The 27,997-nt window shown below is 38.7% G+C and overlaps 1 protein-coding gene and 1 non-coding gene across 3 annotated transcripts; both read right to left on the bottom strand.

Moving 5' to 3' along the window:
• Positions 1-24: 24 nt before the first annotated feature.
• Positions 25-27,647, bottom strand: PRPF39 (pre-mRNA processing factor 39). Of its 2 annotated transcripts, none has more exons than XM_070748724.1 (14): positions 27,533-27,647; positions 24,290-24,653; positions 21,870-21,995; positions 21,096-21,214; positions 19,817-19,984; positions 16,417-16,585; positions 13,985-14,092; positions 12,066-12,230; positions 11,618-11,744; positions 9,584-9,852; positions 5,910-6,094; positions 5,564-5,638; positions 1,893-2,013; positions 25-711 (listed from the first exon to the last, which is right to left on the bottom strand). In XM_070748724.1, exons 2-14 carry the CDS (start codon positions 24,617-24,619, stop codon positions 655-657), a joined length of 2,019 nt encoding a protein of 672 aa, XP_070604825.1. In that variant the 5' UTR covers positions 24,620-24,653; positions 27,533-27,647; the 3' UTR covers positions 25-654. The 2 variants fall into 2 exon arrangements, with proteins under 2 accessions (XP_070604825.1, XP_070604834.1); XM_070748733.1 differs by having other exon boundaries at positions 27,476-27,628.
• LOC139158242 (small nucleolar RNA SNORD127) lies at positions 9,443-9,526 on the bottom strand. The gene has a single exon (XR_011557640.1). It is a non-coding gene; the product is annotated as a small nucleolar RNA SNORD127 (small nucleolar RNA).
• Positions 27,648-27,997: the final 350 nt, after the last annotated feature.

Here is a 27,997-nt window from a genome sequence, read left to right as displayed (position 1 = left end):
AGGAAAAGCTACTATTCAGAAAAATTACACAATTTGATTTTATTATAAAAGGCATTTTAAACAAAGAAACTAAACTTACACATGAAAATTCCAATACAAAATCCATCCTAAAACAGAGCATAGTTCTAGTAACACTTCATTTTAATCACTCAAAGAGATACCCTATACATTATGCATCCTCATCTGTTAACATTTTTCTAAAATCTCACAGCTTTTAGGTGCTGCAATTGTAAACTGGTTAAAAAAAACCAAACAGATGCAGGAAAAGGGATGTGGGGCATTGAAAATATTCAAGCACACTTCTGCAGAAGAAAATGAAAGTATTGTCTCCTGGCTTAGGTATTGTCCAAGATTGCTGGGGTAAATTTTGGTATTAATACATTTTAATTGTTGCAAATTAACTTTCCCAATTAATCCATCAACACTACTTCATATAATTTGATAATTTTACTTTTGAGAAGGTTAATTGCACAGTAGCCTTGAATACAGCAAGATACCAATATGAGAGTTTGTCACAATGTGAAAATCAACTCATCATACATGCAAAAATGACAAGAATCACATGACATTTTGTTCACATCCCTATTTCTCTTTTACAAAAGAAAAGCATTAAGAAAACATTGTGAAACGCCGTTTGTCCTTAAATTGTTCTGCTCAGGTTGAAGATGACTGATAATATTGTCCATAATTCCATGCATTTGAGTAATTGTACTAAAGAGGGAAAAACAGACAAAATTAATACCCTCTATCTTCATATTCCAGTAGAAAGCAGCTAACAAAGTAACTTGAAAATTAAAATTATCAAGGTCTAAAATCCACAAATAGCCCTTTTTAATAAGGTAATTTTATATTTGATAACTCAGTTGAAAAAGGCTGATGTCATATGATGGCAATTCCATTTGTCATTGTAATGTGAATTGTGCATAGTCACAGGATCCCAGGATTTCCATGTGTGACCTGTAAATTTCCCCATTGAGTTTGTTTGAAACTGGCAGTGAAGATTGCAATCACGACCTTGAGTGCTGCAGCCCTGATAACTACATGCTAGTTGTCAACTATCCAACCAGAAGGAATGGTTTTAAGTCCCCTCATTCATGCTATTTTGAAAGGCTGTTGAATGATGGATTGCTGAACAAGGATTACTACAACTGGGCTGTAAATCTCCAGGGAGCCATAGATGGCAGCCATGTGATTCAATCCCTTTGTTGCCATAGATATCTTTGCAGGCTGGAATTAGGAGCCCTTAATAATTGGAAACCCTGTACTAAAGAATACAGACCCACTCTTGAAGTACAGTGGTACCTCTACTTAAGAACTTTTCTAGATAAGAACCGGGTGTTCAAGATTTCTTTGCCTTTTCTTAAGAACCATTTTCTACTTAAGAACCCGAGCCAGGAAAAATTTCCCAGGAAATTTGAGAGTGGCACGAAGGCCGGGCCAGTTTCCTGCCATTCCTCCTAGGTTTCTCTCTGGCGCAGTGCATGGGAGGCAGCCTCATGCCAGGTGTATGGAAGGTGCCTGCTCCTCCTCGCCGCCTCAGAGTCCCTCTTTTTTTTTTAAGCCTTAGTTTTGCATTTTTTTGATTCCCCTCACCTTACCTTCTTCCTTCAGCAGTGACTGTCCCCCTCTTCTTCCTCCTCCTCCCACCCAAATTCCGAGCATTTATTTCTTTCCTAATGGGTGTGCACGCATTATTTGCTTTTACATTGATTCCTATGGGAAAAATTGCTTCTACTTAAGAACTTTTCTATTTTCTATCACAAACGAATTAAGTAGAAGTACCACTGTATTATTAAGCTGGGCTACATTTTTAAATTAAATAATTTCAGTTGCAGAGAAATTGGCAGAATTTAAGTATTTAGTCCAAAAACTTCCAGGTAAATTATGCTCACCTGATACCAGGCATTGTAGTTGTAGGCTGCCTGATTTGCTTGCATGTCTCCATCGGCTACTTGTCCAGACACAAGACCTGCTTCATCACTGTGAATTCGTTTCTCATCTGGCTCTTCACAGCTGCAAAAATAGTTAGTGACACTTCTTTATAAAGCAAGATCATTGCAGAAATGTTTGACTCCCGCCCCCCATGGCTGTATGAGGAAATGCTATACTTTCCTGCATGTTGAACTTGGCCATACATTTCCTATCATACTGAAAATTCTGAAAAGCAGTCACTTAATTAAAATGTAACCTCTCAGTGGAGGGTGCCAAATCCAGAGTTCAGCATTGAAGCTTTTTCAGAGCCCTTCCCCCAATCTTGAGTAGAAAGATGGTGACTGTATTCCTAGGCAGATTTATTTGGCATAACATTCAAAGTTTCTCCAGTGTTAGCATCATTATCGAATAATGAATTTTAAACGAAAGACTGGAATTTAGTATCCCACACTACACACAAACTTTGTACACTAAATGGTCTTAAATGGATGCATGGGTTAAAACAAACTTTCTTTAGTTTTCTTCAAGAAAATGGATCATTTTTACCAATTCAGTTGAAGAAATGGGAGCCTTTTGAACTTCCTGTTTAATCTTAAATAACATCTGCAAAGAAGTCCCAATTATTATTTTTCCTTCAACAGAATTAAAGATTGTGTATGTAAAGGGCATACAAACACATTTTGCTACTGCTGCCTATACAATTATTTACTTAAGTAAAAAGTATCTTTAAAGTGTGAACTGTTCTATTCATATAAAAATGATTATAGCAATATCTGTGATCACATCAAGGAAAAAAGTATTTTTCTTGCTCATGTTTTCTGGAAACATGATAAATCGTCCTTGACTTAACCCTGCTGTTCTGTTTAAGAAAAGTAACAAATCTTCTGTTCCCGGGTCACCCTGACCCGGACTGAAAACTCTTCATTTGCAGTGCTTATGTTTGGTCAATTTGAATACTTTTTTCACTTGGAAAGTAGTCTGAACATTTCTGCACACAATGATATGAAAATTGAACTGAAGAAATTAATCCTTATTGGTTTATTTTGCACATAAATATGCCCCCCCCGTTTTTGTGAATTTTCTTTAGGTTTATTGATAATTATGCCTGCAAAATACATTCTATTTTACTAAAGTTGGTATGGGATTGGTAGCTTGAACATTTCTGAACATAATGATATGAAAATTGAACTGGAAAAATTGATGCATATTGGTTTATTTTGTTGATGAAATGCACGCCCCCCCCCCGTTTTTTTTACATAGTCTTCACTTTATGGATAGTTTTGCTAGCAAAATACATTCTATTTTACTAAAGTTGGTGTGGTATTGGTAGCTTGAACATTTCTGAACATAATGATATGAAAATTGAACTGGAAAAATTGATGCATATTGGTTTATTTTGCACATACAGTATGCCTCAATTATTTCAATTTATATAAAAATTATGCTGTTAATTTCAAACTTACATACTTTTTTTTAGTAAAATGGATTTGTTTCATAAAATTAGTTCTCTGGCTACAATGTGGTTGATTTTCAAAAGGATATTCCAAATATTTCTAGACAAATATGTATAAACAGTGACAATAATGGCACACAGCAAGGCCGAGGGGGGGGTGGCCCTTTTGTGGCAAAAATAAACCAATAAGAACCATTTTTTTCAGTTCATTTATATTTTTCTTATATTCAGAAATGTTCAATTTAGTATATCAAACCTTTTGGGGGGAAATTCCTTAGGGATTTGTAGCCTTAAAAAATAGAAATTGACACGAAATTAAAAAAGGATGGGGGGAGGGGCTTTTTGATCAAAATAAAAATATAAGTCTCAATTTTTCCAGTTCAATTTTCATATCATTATGTTCATAAATGTTCAAACTAGTTTTCCAGTTGAAAAGGTTTTCAAAAAGACCAAATTCAAGTGCCTAAAAAAAATCATTTTGGTCCGGGTCTATATGACCCGAACAGACTAAGTGTGACTTTTTTTTTGCCCAGAAAAAAAATTTTTCCCCCACCCCCACAAATATTTTTTTGATGGTCAGCATTGTTAAATTGAGTAAATAAATGCCTAAGATTTTAAAGAATATTTCGGATTTGGAGCATAAAAAAATAAAAAGTGAAAATGGTTGCAAGCAGCTGAGGGGGGGGGGAGGCCTTATTTCTGATATTAAAAAACCAGTAAGAATCATTTTGTTCAGTTCCTTTATATTTTTCTTATATTCAGAAATGTTCAAGCTACCAATCCCACACCAACTTCAGTAAAATAGAATGCATTTTGCAAGCAAAACTATCCATAAATTGAAAAAACTTTCACAAAAACGGGGGGGCGTGCATTATATCAGCAAAATAAACCAATAAGAATTACTTTTTTCATTTCAATTTTCATATCATTGTGTGCAGAAATGTTCAGACTACTTTCCAAGTGAAAAAAGCTTTCAAAAAGACCAAACATAAGCACTGCAAATGAAGAGTTTTCGGTCCGGGTCAGGGTGACCCGGGAACAGAAGATTTTTAACTTTTTTTGCCCAGCAAAAACTAAGCCCCCCACCCCCCAAAAAAAATTCTCATAGAGAGAACCCCTGAAATGATGAATAGTCATGAAATTTCAAGTTTCAGATATGCAGGGAAAATTTTTTACAGGGACTCAAACTTGGCTTCGGGTCACATACGACCCGAACCGAACAGCAGGGTTAACAACAGGTCACTTAGTTCTGAGTGACCTACCTGTGGGCTATTTACAACCTAAATTCAAAAGTCTGACAGTGCTCCAAACCTGTGGTCAGTTGACTGCACTTTGGGTGCTGGGCAACCAGGCTACATTTACAGCCATTTTCAGTATCCTGCAAGTCATACTACATATTACAGCAGGTTATTAAAAAAACAGCATTTCCAGTTTTCAGCAAAACTACACCATATCAAACCACTGTTTTGCTTTAATGATTGCAGCAAAAAAAAAAAAATCTGGTCGTTCATGTGACCAACCTGTTTTATAACCATCACAAAGTTACAACCATGATGGGCAGATTCCATTGTAGTCATAACTTAAGACCATCTGTGCACAATTCCTCTCAATATAATTAATTTAGATTTAATCAGATCAGACATGTACTAACATTTGTAAGGCTTCAAAAATATTTATTTATTTATTCATTTATTAGCTTTGTATGCCGCCCACTCTCAGGGACCGCCTCCGACCTCATTGCGGCCAGTAAAGGACCACAGAGTCGAACTTATCCAGGTCTCATCCACCAAGCAATGTCAATTGGCGGGAGCTCAGGGAAGAGCCTTCTCTGTGGCAGCTCTGACCCTATGGAATTAACTGCCCCCAGAAATCTCCTCCCTATCAGTCTTCTGGAAAGCTGTTAAGACCTAGCTTTTCCGGCAGGCCTGGACCTAGATTGACATGGTTCTTTTAGGATATTATTTTTATTATGTTACTGATTTTATTGTGTATTCTCATCATATTTTACTATTGTAACAGCTAACAAGTGGTATTTATGCCACTTGTTAGCTGCTCTGAGTCCGTTTCGGAACGAGCGGCATATAAATACAATCAATCAATCAAACAAAGAAACAAACAGTAACAGCTATATTTAATAAAGCAATCCAGTATTTGTAGTTAGGAAAAAAATATTTGTACCCATTCTCTGCTTTTCTTTTTAAACATTCTTGTTCCTTTAGAAGGGCTTGATGTTCTTCATAAGCATCCAAAAGTCTACCAAAAGGAAAGAAAGAAAGCTCAGATTCTCCAGACATATTCTGCAACAAACATAATCCCCGACACTGGTGTTTTATATACCGCTTTTGCTTTCTGACAATACAGCTGGTTTTTTAAAACTATTATAGTCAGAGTAAAATGAAAAGTAATTTTTAGGATTGGAATTTCTGGGATAATTTATAAATATTGAACTTGATCATCTTGATCTCTGTAGACTGCAAACCATTCATGAACTCAAAAGGCTGCAATTGCTAAAAATGAATCTTACTTGTTCACATCCAGGCCAAAGTCTTCAAGAAATTCAACTTTGCGCTGAGAAAATACAATCCTGATTTTTATAGGCAAAGTTCCACTGATAGCGCTGTCAAAACACAAAATGATGTTTTCTTCATTTTGCTTTAGATCTCCACTGTACTCGATTTCCAACAAATTGAGATACAGTTTTGGATTATCCTGTGCAAAAAGCAACATAATTTAAGGTCAATTTAAGTTCCCATGTGTTAACCTAACATTGAGAATGGCCTGGTTTGTATTTTAAGAGTTATGCTTAATCTACAGGTTTCCTCAAATTTCTAAATGTACATCAGGAAACAAACTTTGGCAATGAAGCTGAAAGCATGATTTAAATTCTGGCTTAATATGTATGAATGAGAATCTTGAGTAACTCAGCATTTTGTTGTTCATTTCATTTTTAAATGATTCCGCAACTCTAAAATTGCAGAAATATATCTACCATAATTACTTTATGAAATTGAAAACGTGGCTTGAGTTCATAAATCTTATCATGTATTAATTAAATTTCTGTGCTGCCTGACTCTCAACAAGTCTGGCAGTTTATGGATTTAAAAAAAATCCAAAACCAATACAATAATAAAACAAGGAGAAAAGAATGGCAAAAATAGGTCACCTTCAGTATCCAGAAGGGGATTTCAATCATTTTATTGAACAATTCTTCCAGGTCTCCAAACTTTTTACAACTTTAGCCCATATTTTGTGCTATGTAAAATCAGGTATAGATTATAACCATGATTTACAACTTAGCCATATACAGTGTTTCCTTGACTTTCACGGGGATGTGTTCCATGACCGCCCGCGAAAGTCAAATTTCCGTGAAGTAGAGATGTGGAAGTAAATACACTATTTTTGGCTATTAACAAGCCTTTCCTTAACACTTTAAATCCCTAAATTACAATTTCCCATTCCTTTAGCAACCATTTAGATTATTATTCACCATATTTATTAAAGTTTATTTTAAAAAATATATTTGAAGGCGTATGAAAGTTTGGCAATGACGCATGACGTCATCGGGTGGGAAAAACCGTGGTATAGAAAAAAATACTTGAAGTATTTTTTAATTAATATTTTTTGGAAAACCGTGGTAGACTCTTCGCGAATGTCGGATCTGCGAAAGTCAAGGGAACACTTATACCAGTGATGGCGAACCTATGGCACATATGCCACAGGTGGCACGCAGAGCCATATCTGAGGGCATGCAAGGTGTTGCCTATGTCAGCTCCATCGCTCCTGCACGCACTGCCCAGCTGATTTAGGGGCTCTGGGCCATTTTCTCTCTCCCCAGGCTTCAGGAAAGCCGCCTAAACCCTGGGGACAGCAAAGAACAGCCCAACTAGTTTCCAAATTGCCAGTTGGCCCATTGGACCATTTTTCACCACCCCCAGGGTTGAGGAGTCCGGAGGCTTCAGTGAGGCCTGTGAGATGCGCGGCGGGGCAGGGGTTGTGTGCATGCATAGGGGGAAGGGCACAGGTGTGGACATGGGTGCAGGCACCAGTGCACCCTTTTTACATCAAGCCAAAAAAAGGTTCACCATCAACAATATATATATATATAAACTCAGTGTGGTTTTTCATATATGAATACAGCCAATCCATTAGCTGTGCTCTTTGGGGAACTCTACATCAAAATGCTTGCTCTGTTCCTGAAGACTTCCTGCTCAATTCGCATTTTAAGACTAAGCACACACAAAAAGCAGATTTCCTACTTCAGTTTCTCGGGTGTGAAAAGAGCCAAATCAGATGCCAACAAAACAACAGAAAGACAAAGTTTATGCAGACCTACACTTAATAACTGAAATCATTAGAAGGTCTAGTGCAAGACGACAGTTCATTATTTGTGGGAGCACTGCACAAATATGCTTTTTGCAACAGGTTTCAAATTACAGCAACAACCTGAGGCCAAAATATTAGGTGCCTTAATAATAGGAATGCTTCTTGACGGCTGAGCCAATCCTTTGGGAATATGTATCATAACAAGCCCTATTTCCAATAAAGAAATTATCAGCAATTTTACAATAAGTAGAATATTAAATGGCTCAATTCATCAGAATATACCGTACTTCACTAAGAGAAAGCTTAGTGTAGCAGAAGGTCTTTATTCATTAGAAATATACACCATAAAGAAAACATTTTTAACCACCCAGCCACGCCCCTTTTTTACAGCCCTGTAATCTCTTTTCAGGATAAAGTCAAAGTGACTGGATAGAGTTTAGTGCTTACTGGTTGGATGCTCTGCTGTCTATGCGGAGTTTGCATTTGATTTTTTTTGTGTGTGTGGGGCACTGTAGGAGGTAAAATCTGCTGCTATCTACAATTGAGCTCTCAACCTTCTGAGTGGGAGGTGAGCATTTTCACCACTAAGCCACCATGCTGCTCTCAATCAAAACATGGTACATACTGAAAATATAAGGCCTTGGAAGCTTATATGTTTTGCCCACACATGACCAAATATAATGTAGCATCTGAATGGAATCTTCTGGGTAAGCGCTAACATTCTTCTCTAAAAACAAACATCAGAGGAACTATCTCAAATATGGGCATACATATTTCATAGAATTGTACGGCTGAAAGGGATGTTGAAGGCCGCCTAGGCCAGCCCTCTTGCAACCAAGGCAGGAGTCCTTATATTATCCTGCAAATGATTGTCCAGTCTTTCCTTGAAAATCTACAACAATGGAGCACCACTGTTAGGCAAGCTGTTCCACTGATTTAATTGTTCTGTCAGAAAGTTTATCCTTACTTTTAGGTTGAATCTCTGACGGGTTTTCACCCATTGCTTCTTGTCTCGCCTTCAGATGCTATGGAAAATAAACCAGTGATGTCTTCCCTGCGACAGCTCTTTAAGTATTGGAAGACTGTTATGTCTCCCCTAAGCCTTCATTATCCTAAACATCCTTGTTCTCTTAGCTGTCCATCATATCCGTTAGCCTCCAGTCCTCTTTGTTACTTTTCTCTGAACATTTTCAAGGGCCTCAGCATCTGTGGTAATCAGAACTGGATGCAGTATTCCAATGGCCTCACTGGTGCAGTATGGAATGGTAGTACCACTTCCCATAATCCTGATACTATCCCTGCGTTGATGCAGCCTGGAAGTGCACTGGCTTTTTTTACAGCTGCAGCACCTTGTTGGCTCATACTTAAGCAGTGATTTATCAAGATTCTTTTCATATATTGTTGAGCCAGTTATTTTCTATTCTATTCATTTGGTTGGCTTTTCCTGCCTAAGTGCAGGAAAAAGTATGTAAATTACTTTTCTTGCCACATAATTCCACTCTCCCAGGAACATTTTGTGCTATAATATGTACAGTTGCATTTTTATCTAGAAATCTGCAATTCTTTTGAACACAACCAGTTCAGGTACAATGATGTACCATTTTGGGACACATTATACTGTACTACCAAATATGGCATCACTATGCTTTCAATGCCAGGTAATTCCTATGCTAAACTAATTTTCTTTGAAAAGGAAGACTGAAATTTAGGGAGAAACCAGACAAATGGTAAGCCAAGCAACATCAGGTTAGAGGGACTGTTGTCTCCATACTGCAGCTATGCGCATGGCAGAATTTAAAGGAATCATCACAGTTGCCAGCTATAATGACTTCTCCCAAAATAAGATTTATAATGAAGAATCAGGAAATTACATACCCTGTCTCTATCAATGGCCTCCAAAAGAACTTTCCTGGCTTTTGGAAGACTCTTCTGAATTTTGAAAAGGTGTCGAGCAAGCTTTACAGCAAAGAAAGAGGCTTCATAGTTTGATTTGGCATTTTTTACAGCTTCCTCAAGAAGGTGCTCAGCTTCCTCCATGTTTCCATGCCTCCGTTCTAAACTAACTCTTCGTAAACGAATCATGGCCAATCCTGAAACATTCTCCTCAAAGACCTTCAGAATTCTTCTGGCTTCATTGATATTTCCTAAAAGTAAGAGAGAGAGGCATGGACTTGAAACTGCACAATGACATGAACTCATCAAATATTTTAGGATATCTCTCCACCCCAACACCAAGATCACACTTTGCCCTTCTTTTACTCTTGATGGAGGATATTATATAATGCATATTAGTTGGTTTTCAGCAGTCAAGAATCTCTGCTTAAGGGGGCCAGTGGGCTCAGAAAGAAGATATGCAACTAAAGGAAGCACTAGGTACTCCAATCATTCAAAATTACAACAGTGCTGACTTATGATTGTTCTTCACATGATATTTGTGGCATCCGTGTGGCCATGAGATCGAAATATAGACACCTGGCAACTGGCATGTAGTTATGATAGTTACAGTGTGCCAGCATCATGTGATCACCTTTTGTGACTTTCTAACAAGCAATGGGGAATCCAGATTCACTTAACAACTGCAGTGATTCACATGACAACTGTGGCAAGGTAGGTCATAAAATGGTACAGAATTCACTTAACTGTGTTTCTCAGCAGTGGAAATTGCTCATTTTGAGCAATCTGAGTTCAAATTGGATTCAATTATGGTTGTAAGCTACTCTGCCTAGATAGTTCCTCCCATTGACTCTGGGAATAATTTTTTTGTTGCACCAAATGGTGAAAATAAGGGAGAGCAATTTGTAACAAATTAAAAGAAAATATGTCTTTCAAGCTGATTCCTAGTGAGTGCATCTTGTACTTTTCTTGGCAATGATGACCACTGTATCCTTATAATGTCTTTATAACCTAACCAAGAGTCCTGAAATGTCCAGATTACTCTCCATCCAACCATACTGGCCCTATTTAGTTTCTGAGATCAGCAAAAATTCACTAGGACCTCCCACATCCTTAGCTTAAATACTGGCAAGCAATGGAGCAGGAGATGCTTAAGGGAAGAACACCAGCCCTTGTGAACAGGGATCATTATGTTTGTTACAATGTGTTGATAATCTCCATCTGAGATCAGTCTCTAATATGGGTGCTTATGCATCCATTAATGGGTCCCTTAAAAGATTTTAAAAAGCAAACAAAACTATCCAAGAAAATTCCCCTTGCAACTTTATAGTTGATTCAATCTGCCGAGGAGCAATAAGTACAATCTACTAACTATGGGAAATCTTTTGGTCTTGTTATGAAAAAAAAATGGGGAAATAGATTACTTGACAGCATAGTAGAAATTAAACATTTTCTGCTCTCCCTGAACTCTGTTCAGTATACCAAGTTTAAAGAAGAGAGAAACATTTATTTCATTTAGGGCAGCTCATGAATGGTGATTATAAATAATGGTTGATAACTTGAATAAACTTGTCTTATCACAGCTACTTAGGGAAAAGCTGGGTTTTAGTGCTTTAGATTGAGGAATAAAGCTTGCCAAACTTCAGGAACAAGGGATGTCTTAAAAGCAGGCTAGAAAAGGCATGCTTCCTAATTACATCACATGACAATATTTAAAGAAAGGGAACAGGTGTGTGTACTCACTCCACTTAACCTGGTAGGATGGGTAGATGTCCTTAGAGGACCACAGCCACAGATTACCTGGCCTTGTGATTAATTTAATTGGTGTGATCCAAAAACAATGTTCAGAAGGAACTTTGAAAAAAGGTTTGTAAGAGAAGATAATATTATGTAGACACATGCAAAGAAAGGGGAGGTGGATGGTATGCTCAGAGCAATGAGCAATTAGAGCCAGAATCTAAAAGGATGAATGAGTCATTTCAAGAGAGACTTATACAGCCAGCAGCTATTCCTCACCTTGCTGTTCTTCAAAAGCAGCCCAGAGCAAGTGCACCATCGGTTTCTTCGAGAGGTGTATCGTGCAGGCCCGGCTGTATACGTGCCTCACCCCTTCAATGCTGTGGTTCTCCATATACTTGGCATACTGCATTTGAAGACAGAGCAGAAACTGAATGATTCCCAGCTTACTCTGAGTTGCTAAATACTTGAGAGAACTATAAAATTCTTGTGTTTTAAACCCATTCAGCACCTTTATTGAACCATTAGACTAGTTTCTGTAAGGAAGGACGAAGAGAGGCAACGAAGTTGGCATATGCAGCTGTCAAATCTGGTTGCAAGCAGACCATCTCCTAATGCAACAGATATAGTTATACATGAACAACATTCAAACAAGAGTACAGAAGGTTAGTCACTGATCATCAATGTTTGCAAAGAGAAGAACTGGCATAGGAGAAACGCCCCTTACTTTGATCCAGAATTCTTCATAGAGAGCACAGGAGATCACACAACGCTCAAAAAGAACCACTACTCGTTCATGAGTTCCATTCTCAATCTCAAAATCCAAATACTCCTTCCAGTTCTTCAGCTGGGTTTTCTCCAGAGGTTTAACATGAAAATAAGGTCGTTTTATCTGAAATGGACATGACATGGGAAGTCATGAAAACATATTTCATTTTATATTGTGCTCATTACAGTTATTAAGAAGCCGAATTATCTCAGTAAACTTTATTTATCAGGGAGCACACTGCTTTACTGTAATACGTGCTGACTGAAAGAAGCTAAAGGGAGTACAAAAGGATTTGGAACCACACCTAGATTAATGAAAATTTATTTATAGTATTTATTTGTCCTGACTTGCCCATTTTGAGGAATCAGAAAGACTGCAATGAACTCCATTCAACTGATACTTTGAAAATTCAAGCATGTCTTTAAGCGAAATGTATGCAAGAAGCTACAGGCATAATGTCGTAGGGGAAAAAAATCATATTACTAGGGCTGAAGGTGCCAGAGATAACAGAATAAGAGTTGGAAGAGACCTTGGGAGTTTTCTAATCCAACCAGCATTATCTTATTCCTGTCGGAAATATGTCCTATATGGTGGACAACATTTTAAGTGAGGAAAAATCACACTTGCGCCTTTGTGGTTATATGGAGTCACATATGATAAATTGCAAGCAGTAGAAAATGAATGAAGATGTATGCTCTTTTAGCAAAGACCCAATCTTTAATTAAATGCTTGAAACGACTCTAAAATCATAGCATTTTAGAGTTTTGTAGCACTGGAAAACAGTTGAGCATGTGCTGAACTTTCCAAATGTTCAAATAGATTGTTAGGTGTCTAAGAGATCCCTTACATGGGAAACAGATTTGTAACTTCTCTTACTATAGTTCTTATCAGCAGAAGAACTGTCCCTGTCTGATAACTGTACCTCCATACATTTTAGGTCTATACTATACTGATATAAAGACTGAATAATTGGCCTAAAGCAACATATGAAAACGTTGCAAAGTCCTGTATTTTCTTAAAATACTAAGGAAGAAGTATGAACGAGGAGACAATATTTATTTACTATCCAGTTGCAAACACTAATTTTGCAAAATGAAAACAGATATTACTTATTTTTCCTCCGGGTCCTTTTTCAAACACAGTTTAAAGAACAAAATGAAATAGCTACATACATTCTACTTTCAGAAACCAAAAATATATTCAATGTTTTCACTAAAGTTGGCACATTTGTTAATTAGCAATGGTCAGATATTGTTTTGTAAAGACACAAACATGCAGCTGGCAGCTTCCTTTATAAAAAATGCCACTGTGTTACTATGTACCAAGCAAATGGAAGAGACAAGGCAATGTCCCATCAACTAAATAGCATGACAACATTGTTTTCAATAATGTGTAGAAAACAAATAAAAAAGCCTAAATCTCTTTAAAGATTCTGCAAAGCAATGAGCAGCCTAGTCTCTAGAGCAGTGATGGCGAACCTTTTAGGCAGTGAGTGCCCAAACTGGAAGGCGTGTGTCCGCATGTACACACACACACACACACACCAGCTGGTTGAGATGCATGTGTGTGCCAGAAACCCAATTCTTGGCCAACAGAAGTTGGATCATCTCCACACTGGCAGCTCCGCACTGCAGGAGGCGCAATTTTTTTCTTCTGTGCGCTTGATTTTCTCTGTGCCAAGAATCGCCACAGAAAAACACAGTGGAGTTGAGCTGGAGCGACAGCGCTCGTACCCTGAAAGGGCTTTGCGTGCCACCTTTGGCACGCATGCCATAGGTTCGCCATAATGAATCTAGAGGGAGGCCTTTTAATATGCAATGCCACGACAGAAATTGTATGAACCCTCAACATTGACAAGATTATTCAAATAAACTTACGCCTTCTTCAAATGTCCACCGCTTGCTAACTTCATGCTCATTGTGATTGAATATTTCTTGATGAATTTCAATGATTCTGTGACGCATGTTTTCTATTTCAGTGATAAGCTAAACCAGACATTAGAAGCATTTTACAATTCAGGCAAAGAGGCATTTTTATTAGGCATTTCTGAAACAAGTACCTAATCTGGATGGGAACAATAATAAAAAACCTAGTGTGACTATGAAATATGATGCATTCCAATAGAAATGCTGATATATATATTAGTTTAATATGAATAAAAATAATAAAACAATGATCTTATAGTCGCCCCATCTTTGTTTATCAAAATACCCTACCACACATACAATGGAAACACCAACCAACACACTCAAAGAATCTAAAGATTGGTTAACTTTATTGTATTGTGCTAGACTGTTTGTCTAAAGTATACTAATAGCAAAACAAAATGTGGTTTCTTTCTTTTGGGTCTTAGCGTATTGTTATAAATGGTAAACCATGGTTTATGACTTTACATCTTTTGGAAATCCAGCCACATGAAGCTTATTCAATATACCATATCCTACTGCAATATCTGAAACAGGTATGCAAAAAGATGGGGAAGATGTTTTGAACTTGAAACAAACCATCAGATTCCAGATATTCTGGTGATCAAATATTATTCTGTAGTTTTATCTCTCTCTCTCTCTCTCTCTCTCTCTATCTGTCTGTCTGTCTGTCTATTGGATTTATATGCCGCCGCTCTCCGAGGACTCGGGGCAGCTTACAACATACAATAAAATAATAAAAGACAATAAAAATATCCTAAAACCCAAATAAAACTAATTATTTTCCAATAAGAAAACAGTAAAGTAAAATCAATACACCCTTCCACCCAGAATAGGACAAATTGCCACAGACAATGACCGAGAGTCATTGCTCAGTCACTCATGCCCTCATCACCTAGAGGCTCGACTACTGTAACACTCTCTACATGGGGCTACCTTTGAAAAGTGTTCGGAAACTTCAGATCGTGCAGAATGCAGCTGCGAGAGCAATTACGGGCTTCTCTAAGTATGCCCATATTACTCCAACACTCCGCAGTCTGCATTGGTTGCCGATCAGTTTTCGGTCACAATTCAAAGTGTTGGTTATGACCTATAAAGCCCTTCATGGCACCGGACCAGAATACCTTCGGGACCGCCTTCTGCCGCACGAATCCCAGCGACCGGTTCGGTCCCACAGAGTTGGCCTTCTCCGGGTCCCGTCGACTAAACAATGTCGTCTGGCGGGACCCAGGGGAAGAGCCTTCTCTGTGGCGGCTCCGACCCTCTGGAACCAACTCCCCCCTGAGATTAGGATTGCCCCCACCCTCCTTGCCTTTCGCAAACTCCTTAAAACCCACCTCTGCCGTCAGGCATGGGGGGAACTGAAACATCTCCCCCTTGCCCATGTTGTTTTGGTGTTAGATTGATTGTGTGCTTGTTTTTTAATATTCTGGGGTTGTTTTTTATGAATTTTTTAGCTTAACATTGTAATTGGATTGGTGGGTATTGGATTTGTTATTATGTATTGTTTTTACTTGTTGTGAGCCGCCCCGAGTTTGCGGAGAGGGGCGGCATATAAATCCAATAAATCTAATCTAATCTAATCATGGCCAATTCAACAAATCTATTTTTTTATTCAAAATAAATAAAAACTATTTTATTTTTTTGTATTCACATTCCATTCTGTCTCTCTTTTCGCAAACTTTCTTTGATGATTTTACTCCACCATTTCTTTAATATTTATGATGGTCGCACCAAGTTGGCCATGGCTAATTGTCAGACCCCTTCCATTAATAACCTTTCCTGTTCCATAGGAAGTAAGTGACACGTAAGTGTAGGGAAATGAAACTGCATACCTCCACCTAAAGGTACTTGGAAACTTTCAAATAAAAGTACCAAACTAGGCATAATTATTAGCTTACGGAATTCTAGTTTTGTATAAGTGTGTTAAATACAGTTAAATACAGGTACCTAAACTAGTTTACCAGATCAATACAATGGTTTAAAATATTTCCCCAAACTCTATCTATACTAGTGTCTGTAATTGTTAAGTTTCTATATGTGGGAAAATGATAAGCTGCTTAAAGGATTGTGCACTGACGGAGGACACTAAAATCATTACATGACATTTCAGAAACATTCAATGAAAAGAATGGAAAACCAAAAGCATCAAGAGATTTTAAAGGAAGAAAGACAAAAAAAAGGAACTGGCATACACAGAATGTATGAGTAAATGCACATGCATTGATGTTTCTGTACAGAAACAATTGTCTGAACGTAACTTTTAATAGCACTTTCAACAAAAACATTTCCAAACAGCTGAGTAAATGCTAAAAAATTGCTAGGCCAGAGTAATTATCTACTGTTTCCAAACTGTGCACTTGTTAAAAAGACGGATTGCTTACTTTAGCAGGATCAGTAATATCTTCCATTCCAGAAGGTTGGTTATCCTCAGATGGTTCATTCGCCCCATTATGATTATTGGCAGTGGAAGCAAGTTCTCTACGCAGCTGAATAAATTGTTCCGTAGTAAGAATGTCTCGAGGAAGATTATTCTGGACATGATCCTTGAACCTGCCATATATCAACAAAACAAGGAGTAGAAAACCTTACTATTTTGTTCATTTCTACATAATACCAGAGTTAAGGTGAAATATTAGCTATTCCAAGCTTACTATATATGCTCCTGAAGTTCATGCAGTGCTGTGAAAAGCTATTGACTTTGTATCTTCCAGATTACAAAGATTGCTTCTACCTGAGCTACAAAATGAAATAATTGGACTTATTTAGTATTTTAACTATAGGCAGCCAAATAAGTTAGCAGGAGCCACTAGTTTAACATGAATGCCTTGGAGTTCCAAGAATATAAAATGCAATTAAAATGAATAAAGAAAAAAATATTTAAATCAGAAAACATTAAAGAGAAATTTAACAAGTTACTCTCTGCATTAAGCTTTACAGCAACTTTTCCCAAATGAAGCTATCATGTGTTGAATTATAATTCTAATTTTGCTCAACTGGTATAGCTTAACTGCGGCATACCGTGTAAGCGAAAGTTGCAGCTGCACAACCGACCATCTAGAAATATTTTAGAAATCTAACATTCTTTAACAGGCTGGCAAATTTAAATAACAGTGTCATATACAATGTAAGTTTTAATAATAAACAATGGATTATGTGGGATAATTAATATTCATTTATCTAATGCAGTGATTCCCAACCTTTTTTGGCCATGCCCCACCTAAGCATCTCTAAAATCCTGATGGCCCCACCCCACCCTCCAAACATATAATTATTCAAAAGGTAACTCCTATACATGTGGAGTAAGCCTAAAAGACCAATAACTTGGTTTAAACAAGATTCTAATTGCCCCAATTAAAAATCAAATTGCCCCCCTGTGGGGCATGGGTCCCACGTTGGGAACCTTCTGATCTAATGAGATTATTCCTTCCTTCCGCATTCTCCAACAAGGTTTCCAAATCTGTTAGAATAGTTTGGGGAAAATTGGAATGCAAACATGCTTAGAAAAGCAAGTTATTAATTTCAATAATCTATGGGTGGACAAATATATCAGATCTTTCTTCTGTGTTTTCCCAAAAATAAGACCCTGTCTTATTTTTTAAACCCTGAAATAAGTTCTTGGGCCTTATTGCCCTGTTGGGCTTATTATCAGGAGAGGTCTTATTTTGGGGAAAACAGGGTATTGAATCTATAACAATTTAGCCCTCTACAAGATTCCAGAACAGGTCATGCCAACCTGAGACCTACATATCTCATAGAATTTACTGTCGATGCCACCCAATCTACTCCCAATGCCACTGTGATCTCATTAGATAAAAGGGTGCATAACCTCTTTGGGTGTATTTTCAACAATACTATCAACTTCTCAAGAACTTGCCCAACAATTGATATGCAGGTTGCTAGAAATTCCATTAGAAACTAAATTTTTATGCCGTTTCTTTGGCAGAATGGACTATTTTTTAATCTGTTTTATCAGAAACAAAAATATAGTGATATCTCGTCTTACGAACGCCTCTTCATACGAAGTTTTCGTGATACGAACCTGGAGTTTAAGATTTGTTTGTCTCATGTTAAGAACCATTTTTACCTTACGAACCCGAGCCTGGGTGCTTGCGCTCTCTTACTGTCGCAGGGATTCTCCTGCCTTGTGACTGCCACTGCCGGGAATTCCCATTTGTTTGCCGCCCCCAATGGGAATCCCCTCCTCCTTTTGCTTGCACTGGCAGTCCCAGGGAATCTCGGCTGTTGGTGCTGCAAGGCTGAAGGCTGTTTTCATTGCGAGAGGACGGTCCCGTGGAAGGGTCGCTGTTTCTTCCGCGCCAGTTGATGTAAGAGCTGGCAGGGAAGAAACAGCGACCCCTCCATGGGACCGTCCTCTCGCAATGAAAACAGCCTTCAGCCTTGCAGCACCAACGGTCTCAAGCGTCGTCCACCCCCAAGTGTCCCTGACCAGGCTCCCTTCTCAGGTATAAGGAGCGGAGCTCTTGGGAGCAAGGGGGGGGGGGGGTAGTCGCCCGAAAGGCAAAGCCATGGTCGATCTGGAGTGAATCAGGGCTCATCTCGGCTCCAGCGTGGTCTCTTATTTTTATCATCTCTGGTTTGACTCCGCTTCAAACCCACCCCCCCACCCCCAAAAAAACCCCCACCAGAAATCAGGACCAAGTGTTATAAAAAGATCCCCACGCGGGAGGAGGAAGGGGGGAAACGGGCCTCAGGAAAAAAGGGAGCCCTGTCTGTAATTGAACAGGTCATGCGCGATACGTGCCTGTCAAACGACAGACGGGTTCTGGGAAAAACTGGAGATGATCGGGGGAAAGAGGTTAATTCAATCCAGCCAGGTCACCTCCCCCTGTCCCGAGTGCTGCAGGGACATTGCGAATGGCTCGCTCAAGCCAGCACCAGAAGGAAGTGGATGGTTGGCAGGAGGCAAGCAAAGAGCCGGGGAAAGCAGCAGGAGGAGGCGGAGGAGGCAGAGAGGGGCGTGCAGGTGCGGAATCCAACGACCCTGGCTCGGCGATCATAGGAGCCTCCGCGTTGCAAGTGGCCGCCAGGAGGGCTGGGTGCTGGCCAAGACAAGCTTCCCAGCCGACAGAGGCTGCTGTGGTGGCGAGGGGGACGCAGCGTCAGGAGTTTCTCCTTGCGCTTCTCCCCATGCATCGGGAGGGCAAGGACACAGCGGGGAGAAACTCCTGACGCCGCGTACCCCTCGCTGCCACAGTAGCCTCCACCGGCTGGGAAGCTTAGCTTCATACGAAGCTTGGGCAGGCAGGAGGGGCGACTCCGGTAAGTTCGTAAGACGAGGTATTACTGTACTTAAGTGGTCCTGGACTAGCATCACATACTATATACAAGAGTTACATAGTAACCTAACTGTTCTTAAAACATGATTTGGTAACAGTAGTAAAACGGTACTCCTTTGAAAAGCACAAAAGCATTTTAAAAATGGTTCTGATAATACTTCAGTGTCCAGCTCATTTATTATTATAATAAATAATTTTATCCTGCCTATTATATATTTGTTCCACTTCACAGCAGTGAACATACCTAAAACTTTTATAATCCCCACAACAACCCTGAGAGGTGGATTGGCCTGAGAGAGATTTTCAATTCAGGAAAAAATCTACATAACAATATTTTGGAATCTGGTTCTCCTTGCAATGCTCAAAAACACCCAGGAAAAGAATTATTCTGTAGGTCAGATTATAGTGCCATGCAATTGTAAAAATGTACCATGCAATTACACTAACAGAAATACTACTACCCAAACAATGACAATCCATATACCTTTGGAAGTGATGACTATACAGCTGTGTTGGAATTCCAAGAATGCGATCAAATACAGTAGTCACTGCTCTTAGGTTGCCTTCCTCATTTTCCCAATTGATATACATTTCCCAGAGTTTGTCTGAGCGGAAATCTGTCCCTGCAGCAAGCACTGCATGCTCATATGTCCTAGGTTGTAAACATAATCAAAGACGTTTTTCATTAGTATAAAATACATCACTTAACAAATTAGCAATACAGTGGTACCTCTACTTAAGAACTTTTCTAGATAAGAATCGGGTGTTCAAGATTTTTTTTGCCTCTTCTTAAGAACCATTTTCTACGTAAGAACCCGAGCCTGGAAAAATTACCCAGGAAATTTGAGAGCAACACGAAGGCCCGGCCAGTTTTCTGCCATTCCCCCTTTAATCCCGGCCATCTCGGGCTTTTCTGGGCTGCCAGAGGAGTCTTTCGGTGGTGCTTACGGAGGCTTTGGCAGTCCAGAGCAAACGAAGCATTTTCCTTTATCTGGGCACTTGGAGAGGGAATAAACCTCTGCCAGCACTCAGAGAAAAGAAACGCTCCCTTTGCTCTCGGTAGCGACTGTCCTCCTCCTCCTCCCACCCACCCAAATTCTGAGCTTTTATTTCTTTCCTAATGGATTTGCACGCATTATTTGCTTTTACATTGATTCCTATGGGAAAAATTGCTTCTACTTACAAACTTTTCTACTTAAGAACCTGGTCACAGAATGAATTAAGTTCTTAAGTACCACTGTATTTCCTTTAGAAAAGAATGAAGCCACTGAGGTATGATTTTAGCACAGAATACCTTTTAGATATTTGAAGTGGAATACAATAGTTAATACCTGCATTGTTTGTGACTGGAAAATCAGCAGTCTTACAACAAAAAGCTTTCCTCAAATTTAATCCTTTTGGTATTTTGGAACTTCTTTCAGGCCCAATCAAGATATCAATGGCAATGCTATATATTATGCTGGTAATTGTTTTTTTTATGAAACCACATATAATACATAGGATTTTCATTCACATGTATACTATGCTAAGGTGTTCTGAAATCTGATCAGACTTATAAATCTCCCATCTGGTATTCAGTAAACAAGTACATTTTAACCATATACATCATCAGTTTCTGAAGACCTGCTATAAATGGGATTTCTAATTTCAAGCTTCTCCTTCAGGCCGAATACTAAGTTGTCTTTTCATATGACCAAGTACAGCCCTAAGTACAATTCCACTATACAGGATATACATATTAGGATTCTTTTCAACCAACTTACCCTCTAATAGTTCCAACGGTTTCTACGTCACTGGAATCCAGTGTTTCTTTGAGGAAATTTATATAATGAATCCAGAGATCAACGCTAAGAGGTATTGCCTGGAGTCCTCTCCGATACACCTACAAAAAGAGAGTACTAAATAGCTATCCCTTGAACCTCTAGGTGGGTTGAGAGAGGAAACACTGTGTTAGCCGGTGAACCTTATGAAATACTAATGTACTGGAATTTTGTTTAAATAATCTACCATTACCATTTGGGTGGAGGTTGGCTAGAACATGGCAATGCTCTGATCTCCACGTGCGGAGTCTTGATCTTCAAAGCGCAGCAGTCCCTGCATCTGACCAGGCTGTATGGGCAGGCTTTGGGGTACAGATCATAGGGCACAGACCTTTTAGAGCATCAATGTCAGCGTCTGACCAAAAATGCAATAAGATGTAGCAATGGTGACCAGCAAAACCAACCACAGCGTTTGAATTTTGTGAATAAATGTATAATGTAAGTGACAGAAAAGCCCTGCCCTACTTGTTAAGCTGCAGTGTAATGCAGACGCTTGCACTGCAAAGCTTGACAAACTGTAGTAGAGGTTTAACGCACCTGCCAACAAAGAGAGAAGATATTAGCTCCAAAGGCCACAAGGAGTGACAAGTGTAAATAGAAAACCCTGAATGAAAGTGGCAGGTACTGGCAGCCAAAGAATTTCTTGCAACGCAGTGGTTTGGTCATCATTTGGCTCACAGAACCCAAGAGCAACAGCTACATCCTCTATATACATACCTCATCTGACTGCTTCATGTTACTGTGCCGCTTCTCAAGGTCTGCATACTTCTTCCAGTAGCCATAACAATAAGGATAATGTGCGAAAAAACTGTCAAAGGCTTTCCTTGCAGCTGGTAAATTGTTCTGGGAAAAAATAGAGGACAGGATTTAGTAATTTTAGATTCTGAAATAGATTGGAAGAGGAAAAATATACACCATTTGCCTTGCCATAGGAGTTCCCCTCCCCTCCATGAGTTGAAATGAACTACTCTGTTGGGATGCAGAAAAGAAACTTAGATCTGAAGATTAAAATCTTAAGGCCCTTCTGTGCAAGGAGAAAAGCTGACATCATTTAGTGGAATGCAGAAAAGCTTAAAAAGTGAAAATGTAAGATCCCTTTCTTCACCCCACTGGAAGTTCCTTTCTGTGGGTGGAGGACAGCCAACATCTGTTTATGGGGTGCAGAAAAGCTTAAAATCATGAAGATCAAAGCTCAGATCCCCACAAAAAAGGTCAGTTTTCCTCCGAGCATGGCAGGGAACTCCTTTGGTGAGATGTAGAAATGAAGTTTATATCATGAAGATTCCAAGCTCCATTTCTGTACTTCAGCAGTTCTTACCTGCATACACAGGAGAGCTCCACAGGGTACAAAAAGGAAACTTACATCTTAATGATTTTCATTGAGTAGGGAACTGAAAATAGTGATTGAGGGCTGGGTCAGAAGAGAGAACAGGTTGCAAAGTGTCTGAAATGCAGTCATGTGATGGGTGGTGGTGGTAGGGGTGCTGTTGAAACATCTGATGATGACTGGAAGTATTCTATAGGCTATAAAGCAACAATTCCGAAGGCATTGTAACTATGTAAATGACAGTCATTTCACCAGGTAAATTAAAGACTATCTGCATTACATTTTCTCTGAAGGAAATTGTTATCAGCAACCAGATTTAATTGGTTCAATTAAGGTAACATTAGACAAAATAATTCTTTTATTCTTTTAATTTTTATTCTTATTTCTGAAGAATATGGGATTGATTGGATCGTCCAACTCAATCAAGAATTATCTGCTATAAAAGGGCAATGGTTTAATCACTCTTCTAGATCCCACATAGTTCATCCAAACTACAATAAAGCCTCACTTTATTACATTAATTAGGAAAGGAAGGAATATTTGCCACTGCCTACTGTCCAATAAATAAATATTAAATTTATATACTTTGAATTTATGTCATAAGAGTGTTACATAAATAGGTGTAACTGACATGACTCACATTTACATAAAAGTGTTCATACATAACATTCCAGTTATAACATTAAGGAAAGTTAATATAAATTTAAATGCCTCTCTTGATCTATCGTTAATGCAAAGGACTAGTTGCAATTTCTGAAACATCTGTACAGAAATCCTGAGGTTTGTTGAATATGGAGTTGGTTAAATCGAGCTCTCACTGTATTTTAAAATATATATGACAATATTTCATTATTCCAAAATGTTAGACAGATTTAGTAACCTATTTTCACATATGCGATGAAGAGAATTCAGTAGCTTAAAGTTTTAAGCTTTAAACAAACATGTATTAAAAAAGACCTTGAAACTTCAATAGATAAATTAGATTCTTGGGATTCATAAAACATATTGTTGTTGTATTCCTAATTATATACTTTTGCATTGTGTCAAATTCTTTTTTAAAACCCATAAAATCTTAAAATGTTGTATATATTTCTAAAACTATGGTTCTTTTTAAAATTAAACTCCAACAGAACAGAGGGTCAGAGGCTTGTTGTTAATATCCTAAGAACCACAGGCAGTTACACTGTCCACTCCCATTTAATGATCCATTCACTATCGCTTCCCTTTCTCTACACTTCTAGATTACCTTACATACATCATTATTCTTGTCATTACTACCACTGCTGCCACCATTGCCCTCCAATATCCCCATTCTTTGCTATTATAGACATTAACGTTTTGCCTCCTAATAATATTCCCATAAACTGAAAGAGCTACAGCCACTACCCTTATTTTGCCTATAAAAGAGAAGAAAAATGCTATACAACTCTATACAAAAAAATAAAAAATCTATCACAATAATGTTTAATGAATACTGAGAACATTTTAAGAGTGCTAGAACATTCATTCACGTAGATGAGTGGAAGAAATTGTATACTAAAGATTATCTTCTAAGAAAATAATGGGAAGAAAATAAATATTTGGAAGTTAAACAGTCTTCATTTGTATATTCATCCAGTCAGTTCATCCATTTCTTACATGTGGCACACAAAACATTTTATAATATTAAATGTGATATATTAACATGACTTCACTAAATCCAAAGGACGATATAATGGCTAGAAGCATGAAATTTAGAATTCATACATTCAAGTATTGGACAGTAGAAAGGAAAAACACCACCACTGGCCCAAAATATATAATTACTTACCTCTTGTTCTACAAACTGAAGGAGGTAAACCCAAGCTGTAAAATCCTGTGGGTTAGTTTCAACTACTTTCCAAAACTTGTCAAAGTCAGCAGGGAATAAGTTTTCAGGATCAGGTGTCTTTACAGTTTCTGTATCTGGTGTTTCAGTGTCCTGAACAGTCTCTTCCTGGGAATTGGCAGCAGGAGAGTTCTCAGGGGACTGCTCCATCTCCACGACACTCATGATCTCTGTGCTAAAGTCAGTTGGCTGCTCATTCTTGGCCTCAGTGTCCTTACCCATGTTCTCACTTTTCAAGTTGTTGTTGTCTTCTGTATGTTCTGAACTCTGCATAGCGACTAATACCTTTTTATCTTTATGAAATAGTCTGTAAATGCAGAAAACAATTAGCATCAGTATTTTCATTAAACAGTATAGGCATCTGACTTTTTAAAATAAATGTAACATTTGATAAGAATTAAAATAATTAAAAATTAGATGAATCAAAACTGAATGAATGAGTCAAGTCTTTTCTAACGTATAGATTGACAGCAAATTATAAGGCAAATGTCAGAGAAAAACTCATTTTCCAGCCCATTTTAGCCCAACAAAATTTCTCTGATTAATGTGACTAAAATTCTAACTGGAGTAAACAATAATAATTAACATATTACTTTAGCATACCTCTGTTCTGCACAAATTACAAGAAAAAGAAAAATATTTGCATTGTATTTCATAAATTAAAATATCCAAATAAAGTACTACATTAATATATCTGGTGGTACTGTTTTAATTTCCCATTAATCTCAACTTCAGAATTTCAACAGAGAAGCCAAATATTTTTAACTAAGCATCACCTTTTCTAGTTTCAATTACTAATCAACCAAAATAAATAAAATATTTGGGTCCTACTTCCTCACAGTCAGAGTCTCACTGAAACAAATTCCAAAAAATTCAATTGAATGGGGAGGGAGGGACAGGTGGCAACTGAGCCTGTCATACAAGAGATAACTTGCTCATTCAAATCATTGGCAGCAGCTTTCATAGAAACTTAAGATACAAAAGGGCAGATCAGTTGCCCTAACCTACAATTAAAAAGTGGCAAGATGTCCAATCACATCTCACTCTTTAAAGATCATACATCAATCATCTCTGATAATCCCTAACTGGTACATAAAGACTCAAGGGAAGTCCGATTTAAGTTGGAACTACTTGATAGACTTTGATGTGGTATCCTCCCACAATGCTTCTGAGTTTGCAGAACTATAATCAAGTTCTTTCTAGATGACAAACAGCAGTCTATAATTGAGATAATAGAATTATCTAAATTCCCAAAATCATTCTGGAGGAAATGAATTTTAAGTACCAATACTTTTAGAAAAAGAAACCCAAAAGCTTTAACATGTCTGCATCTGCAGAGGTACTTGGTACTAAAAATATAAATAACCAAGCTGTTTCTGTACATTTCACACACACAGCTTGGTTATATAAAGTATATTTTCAGTAGGAAGCACTTCTCTGCAGAGGCAGACATGTTAAAAAGCTTTTGCACCCCAGGGACACCTAAGATTTACATATATAAACACACACACCTTTGTATAGTATGTGTGTGGTAAATCTGAGAGGTTGCTTTTGAGCTTGGTTGTCTTCTTGTAGGGGTTTCATTATCCAAACTTGGTAACATCATCATATAAAATATGTCAAGATTTAGTCACAAGAGAATTCAGACAGTGAACCTATTCACTAGAATTGAGATTTACAGGAAATTAATTTCGCCTTTGAGAGAAAACATTCAACTAGTCAAAGGCTTTCCTCTCAATTCCTCCAAAATAGGGGAAAACATGTAAAATATTCCCGTTTCACAGAAAAGGTCTAAAAACATAATACAAGTAAACCATAATTCTCAAGTTACAATTCTCAAAATATTTGTCATTGATCAGAAGTAAAGAAAAATTAGTTTTGAATTGCATCCAGAAGCTGTTATGAGGTGTTGAGAGCAAAAATGAAGGCCCAAGTAAATTAATAATGTAACTTTATCCAAGCTACTTGCTAAAAAAAAAAAAGAGATCCCTTTTCAAGGCCGATTTTTTTTTCATGAAGTCTTTCAAAACGCCTAGTTCTTTATGACACACTTTAACCAATCTGCAGTTGAAACCCGCCCTTCCCTCCAACTCCATATCGCTTCCTTTTCAGTAGCAACCCCACCGGCCACGACGCCGTTCTCGTGTGTTCCTTACACACGACCGTTGAAAACTGTACCGAGTTGGGGGTTTAGAAAAAAAGGAAGTGATGCACCGACAAGTTTCGATTAGGAGGAGCGATGCAAGTATAATTTACGCCCCTTCATTTCTCCCCAAAAGCTCTTTTTTTAAAACCGTGAGAGATTACAGCGCAAAAGCCACATGGCTGGAGACCAACTAGAAGTATGGAATGCTCGTTGAACAATTGTTGTATTTTGGGGTTGTTTTTTTTTTAAAAAAGTGTTATACTGCCATTGTTTTATTTTGTGGTTTTGTCATTGTTTATACTGTTTTTATACATTATTTTTATTACTGTACGCCACCCAGACTCCGCAAGGCTTAAAAGTCCAATAAATTTAAATTAAATTTAAACCTGTGTGATAACATAGATCCAACACACAGAGACCGAAAAACGCCAATTCGGGAAAAGCAAAGCAATCCTAGTTAAAGAGAGAAATACAGCCGGGAGAAAGTCGGTTCTATAGGAGGGACTTCTTTGATTTGAAGCTCCGCCGGTCATTTCGTCCCGGGGCCCGAGAGAGAGAAAATAAACCTTTTAAGAGTAGCCCGCCCGCCCTCCGGGAATTGACGACGCCAGCAATATCCCTTCCTAGGTTCGCGCTGTTCCTTTTTACCAGAGGGTAGGTGAGAAAGAGTTGCCGCTCCCCCCCACACACACTTTTTTCTCGCGCGCTCACTTGCCCCCCTTTCTGTCCACCCCCCCACCTCACGCACGCGCACACGCCTTCGGACCACCAGAGGCGGGAGGGGAGAGGGGGTTACAGCAGTCGCCTCAGGCCGCGCCAAGCTCGAGAGGGAAAAAGAAGCCAACGGTGTGGAGGAACGTGGGTCAGCAACAGCGGGTCCCTCCCCCTTTTCTTCCCTTCGCTGCTCAACCACCTTGCCTCAGCGAGCGTGGCTTGACGAAGCCGTTTCCTTTAAAAAAAAAAAAAAAACCCTTTCCTCAGACCTCAAAAAAGGCACGCCGGGAGGCTTCTCGTTCTTTCGCCCGTTTCCCTTAACAGACCTGGAGCGTGTTCTCTGCCATTAGGCCCGCCCGGCCGTCGCCGTCAACTTGGACTCACTGAGAGAGGCCTCCGGTCTGCCCGCCGTCCGGAAAAAAGAACGTACTACGCAGGCGCGTCGCACCTAATGCTTTTTTTTTTGGCCCAATCTGACTTGCGCCGGCGGCGGGAAGAAGGAGGCGCATGCGTGTTGGCGCGCTCAGACGGAGGCCCGGAAGTCAACCCGTGGAAAGAACATGCGCCGGAAGGAGATCCCGCTCGGCCTTCCCTTGCGACGTGGCTGTTGCGTGTCTCTCATAGGAGAGGTTCTCAGTCCGTGGGTCTCTACTGAAGGTGGTTATGGGCCGTTTTATAGTTAATTCCTATCTCTAGTAAAGTCCTTCTGCATTACTCCAAATGTGGACGCTGTGTCGTTCTAATCATGTTTAGCTAAGATGGCGGCATAACTAAAGTTCAGCCAAACGCCT

Source organism: Erythrolamprus reginae, chromosome 1, assembly GCF_031021105.1.
Source record: "Erythrolamprus reginae isolate rEryReg1 chromosome 1, rEryReg1.hap1, whole genome shotgun sequence".
NCBI lineage: Eukaryota > Metazoa > Chordata > Lepidosauria > Squamata > Dipsadidae > Erythrolamprus > Erythrolamprus reginae.
The sequence above is the reverse complement of the archived record's forward strand: the minus strand, read 5'-3'. Positions and strand labels throughout refer to the sequence as shown.

Excerpts from the sequence above, each read along its gene's own strand:
- PRPF39 (XM_070748724.1), bottom strand. The coding sequence starts at position 24,619 with ATGCAGAGTTCAGAACATACAGAAGACAACAACAACTTGAAAAGTGAG. Across the intron at positions 12,231-13,984 it reads GGTGGACATTTGAAGAAGGC|ATAAAACGACCTTATTTTCA; the intron begins GTAAGTTTATTT and ends TGTCCATTTCAG. Across the intron at positions 11,745-12,065 it reads ATGAAGAATTCTGGATCAAA|TATGCCAAGTATATGGAGAA; the intron begins GTAAGGGGCGTT and ends CTTCAAATGCAG.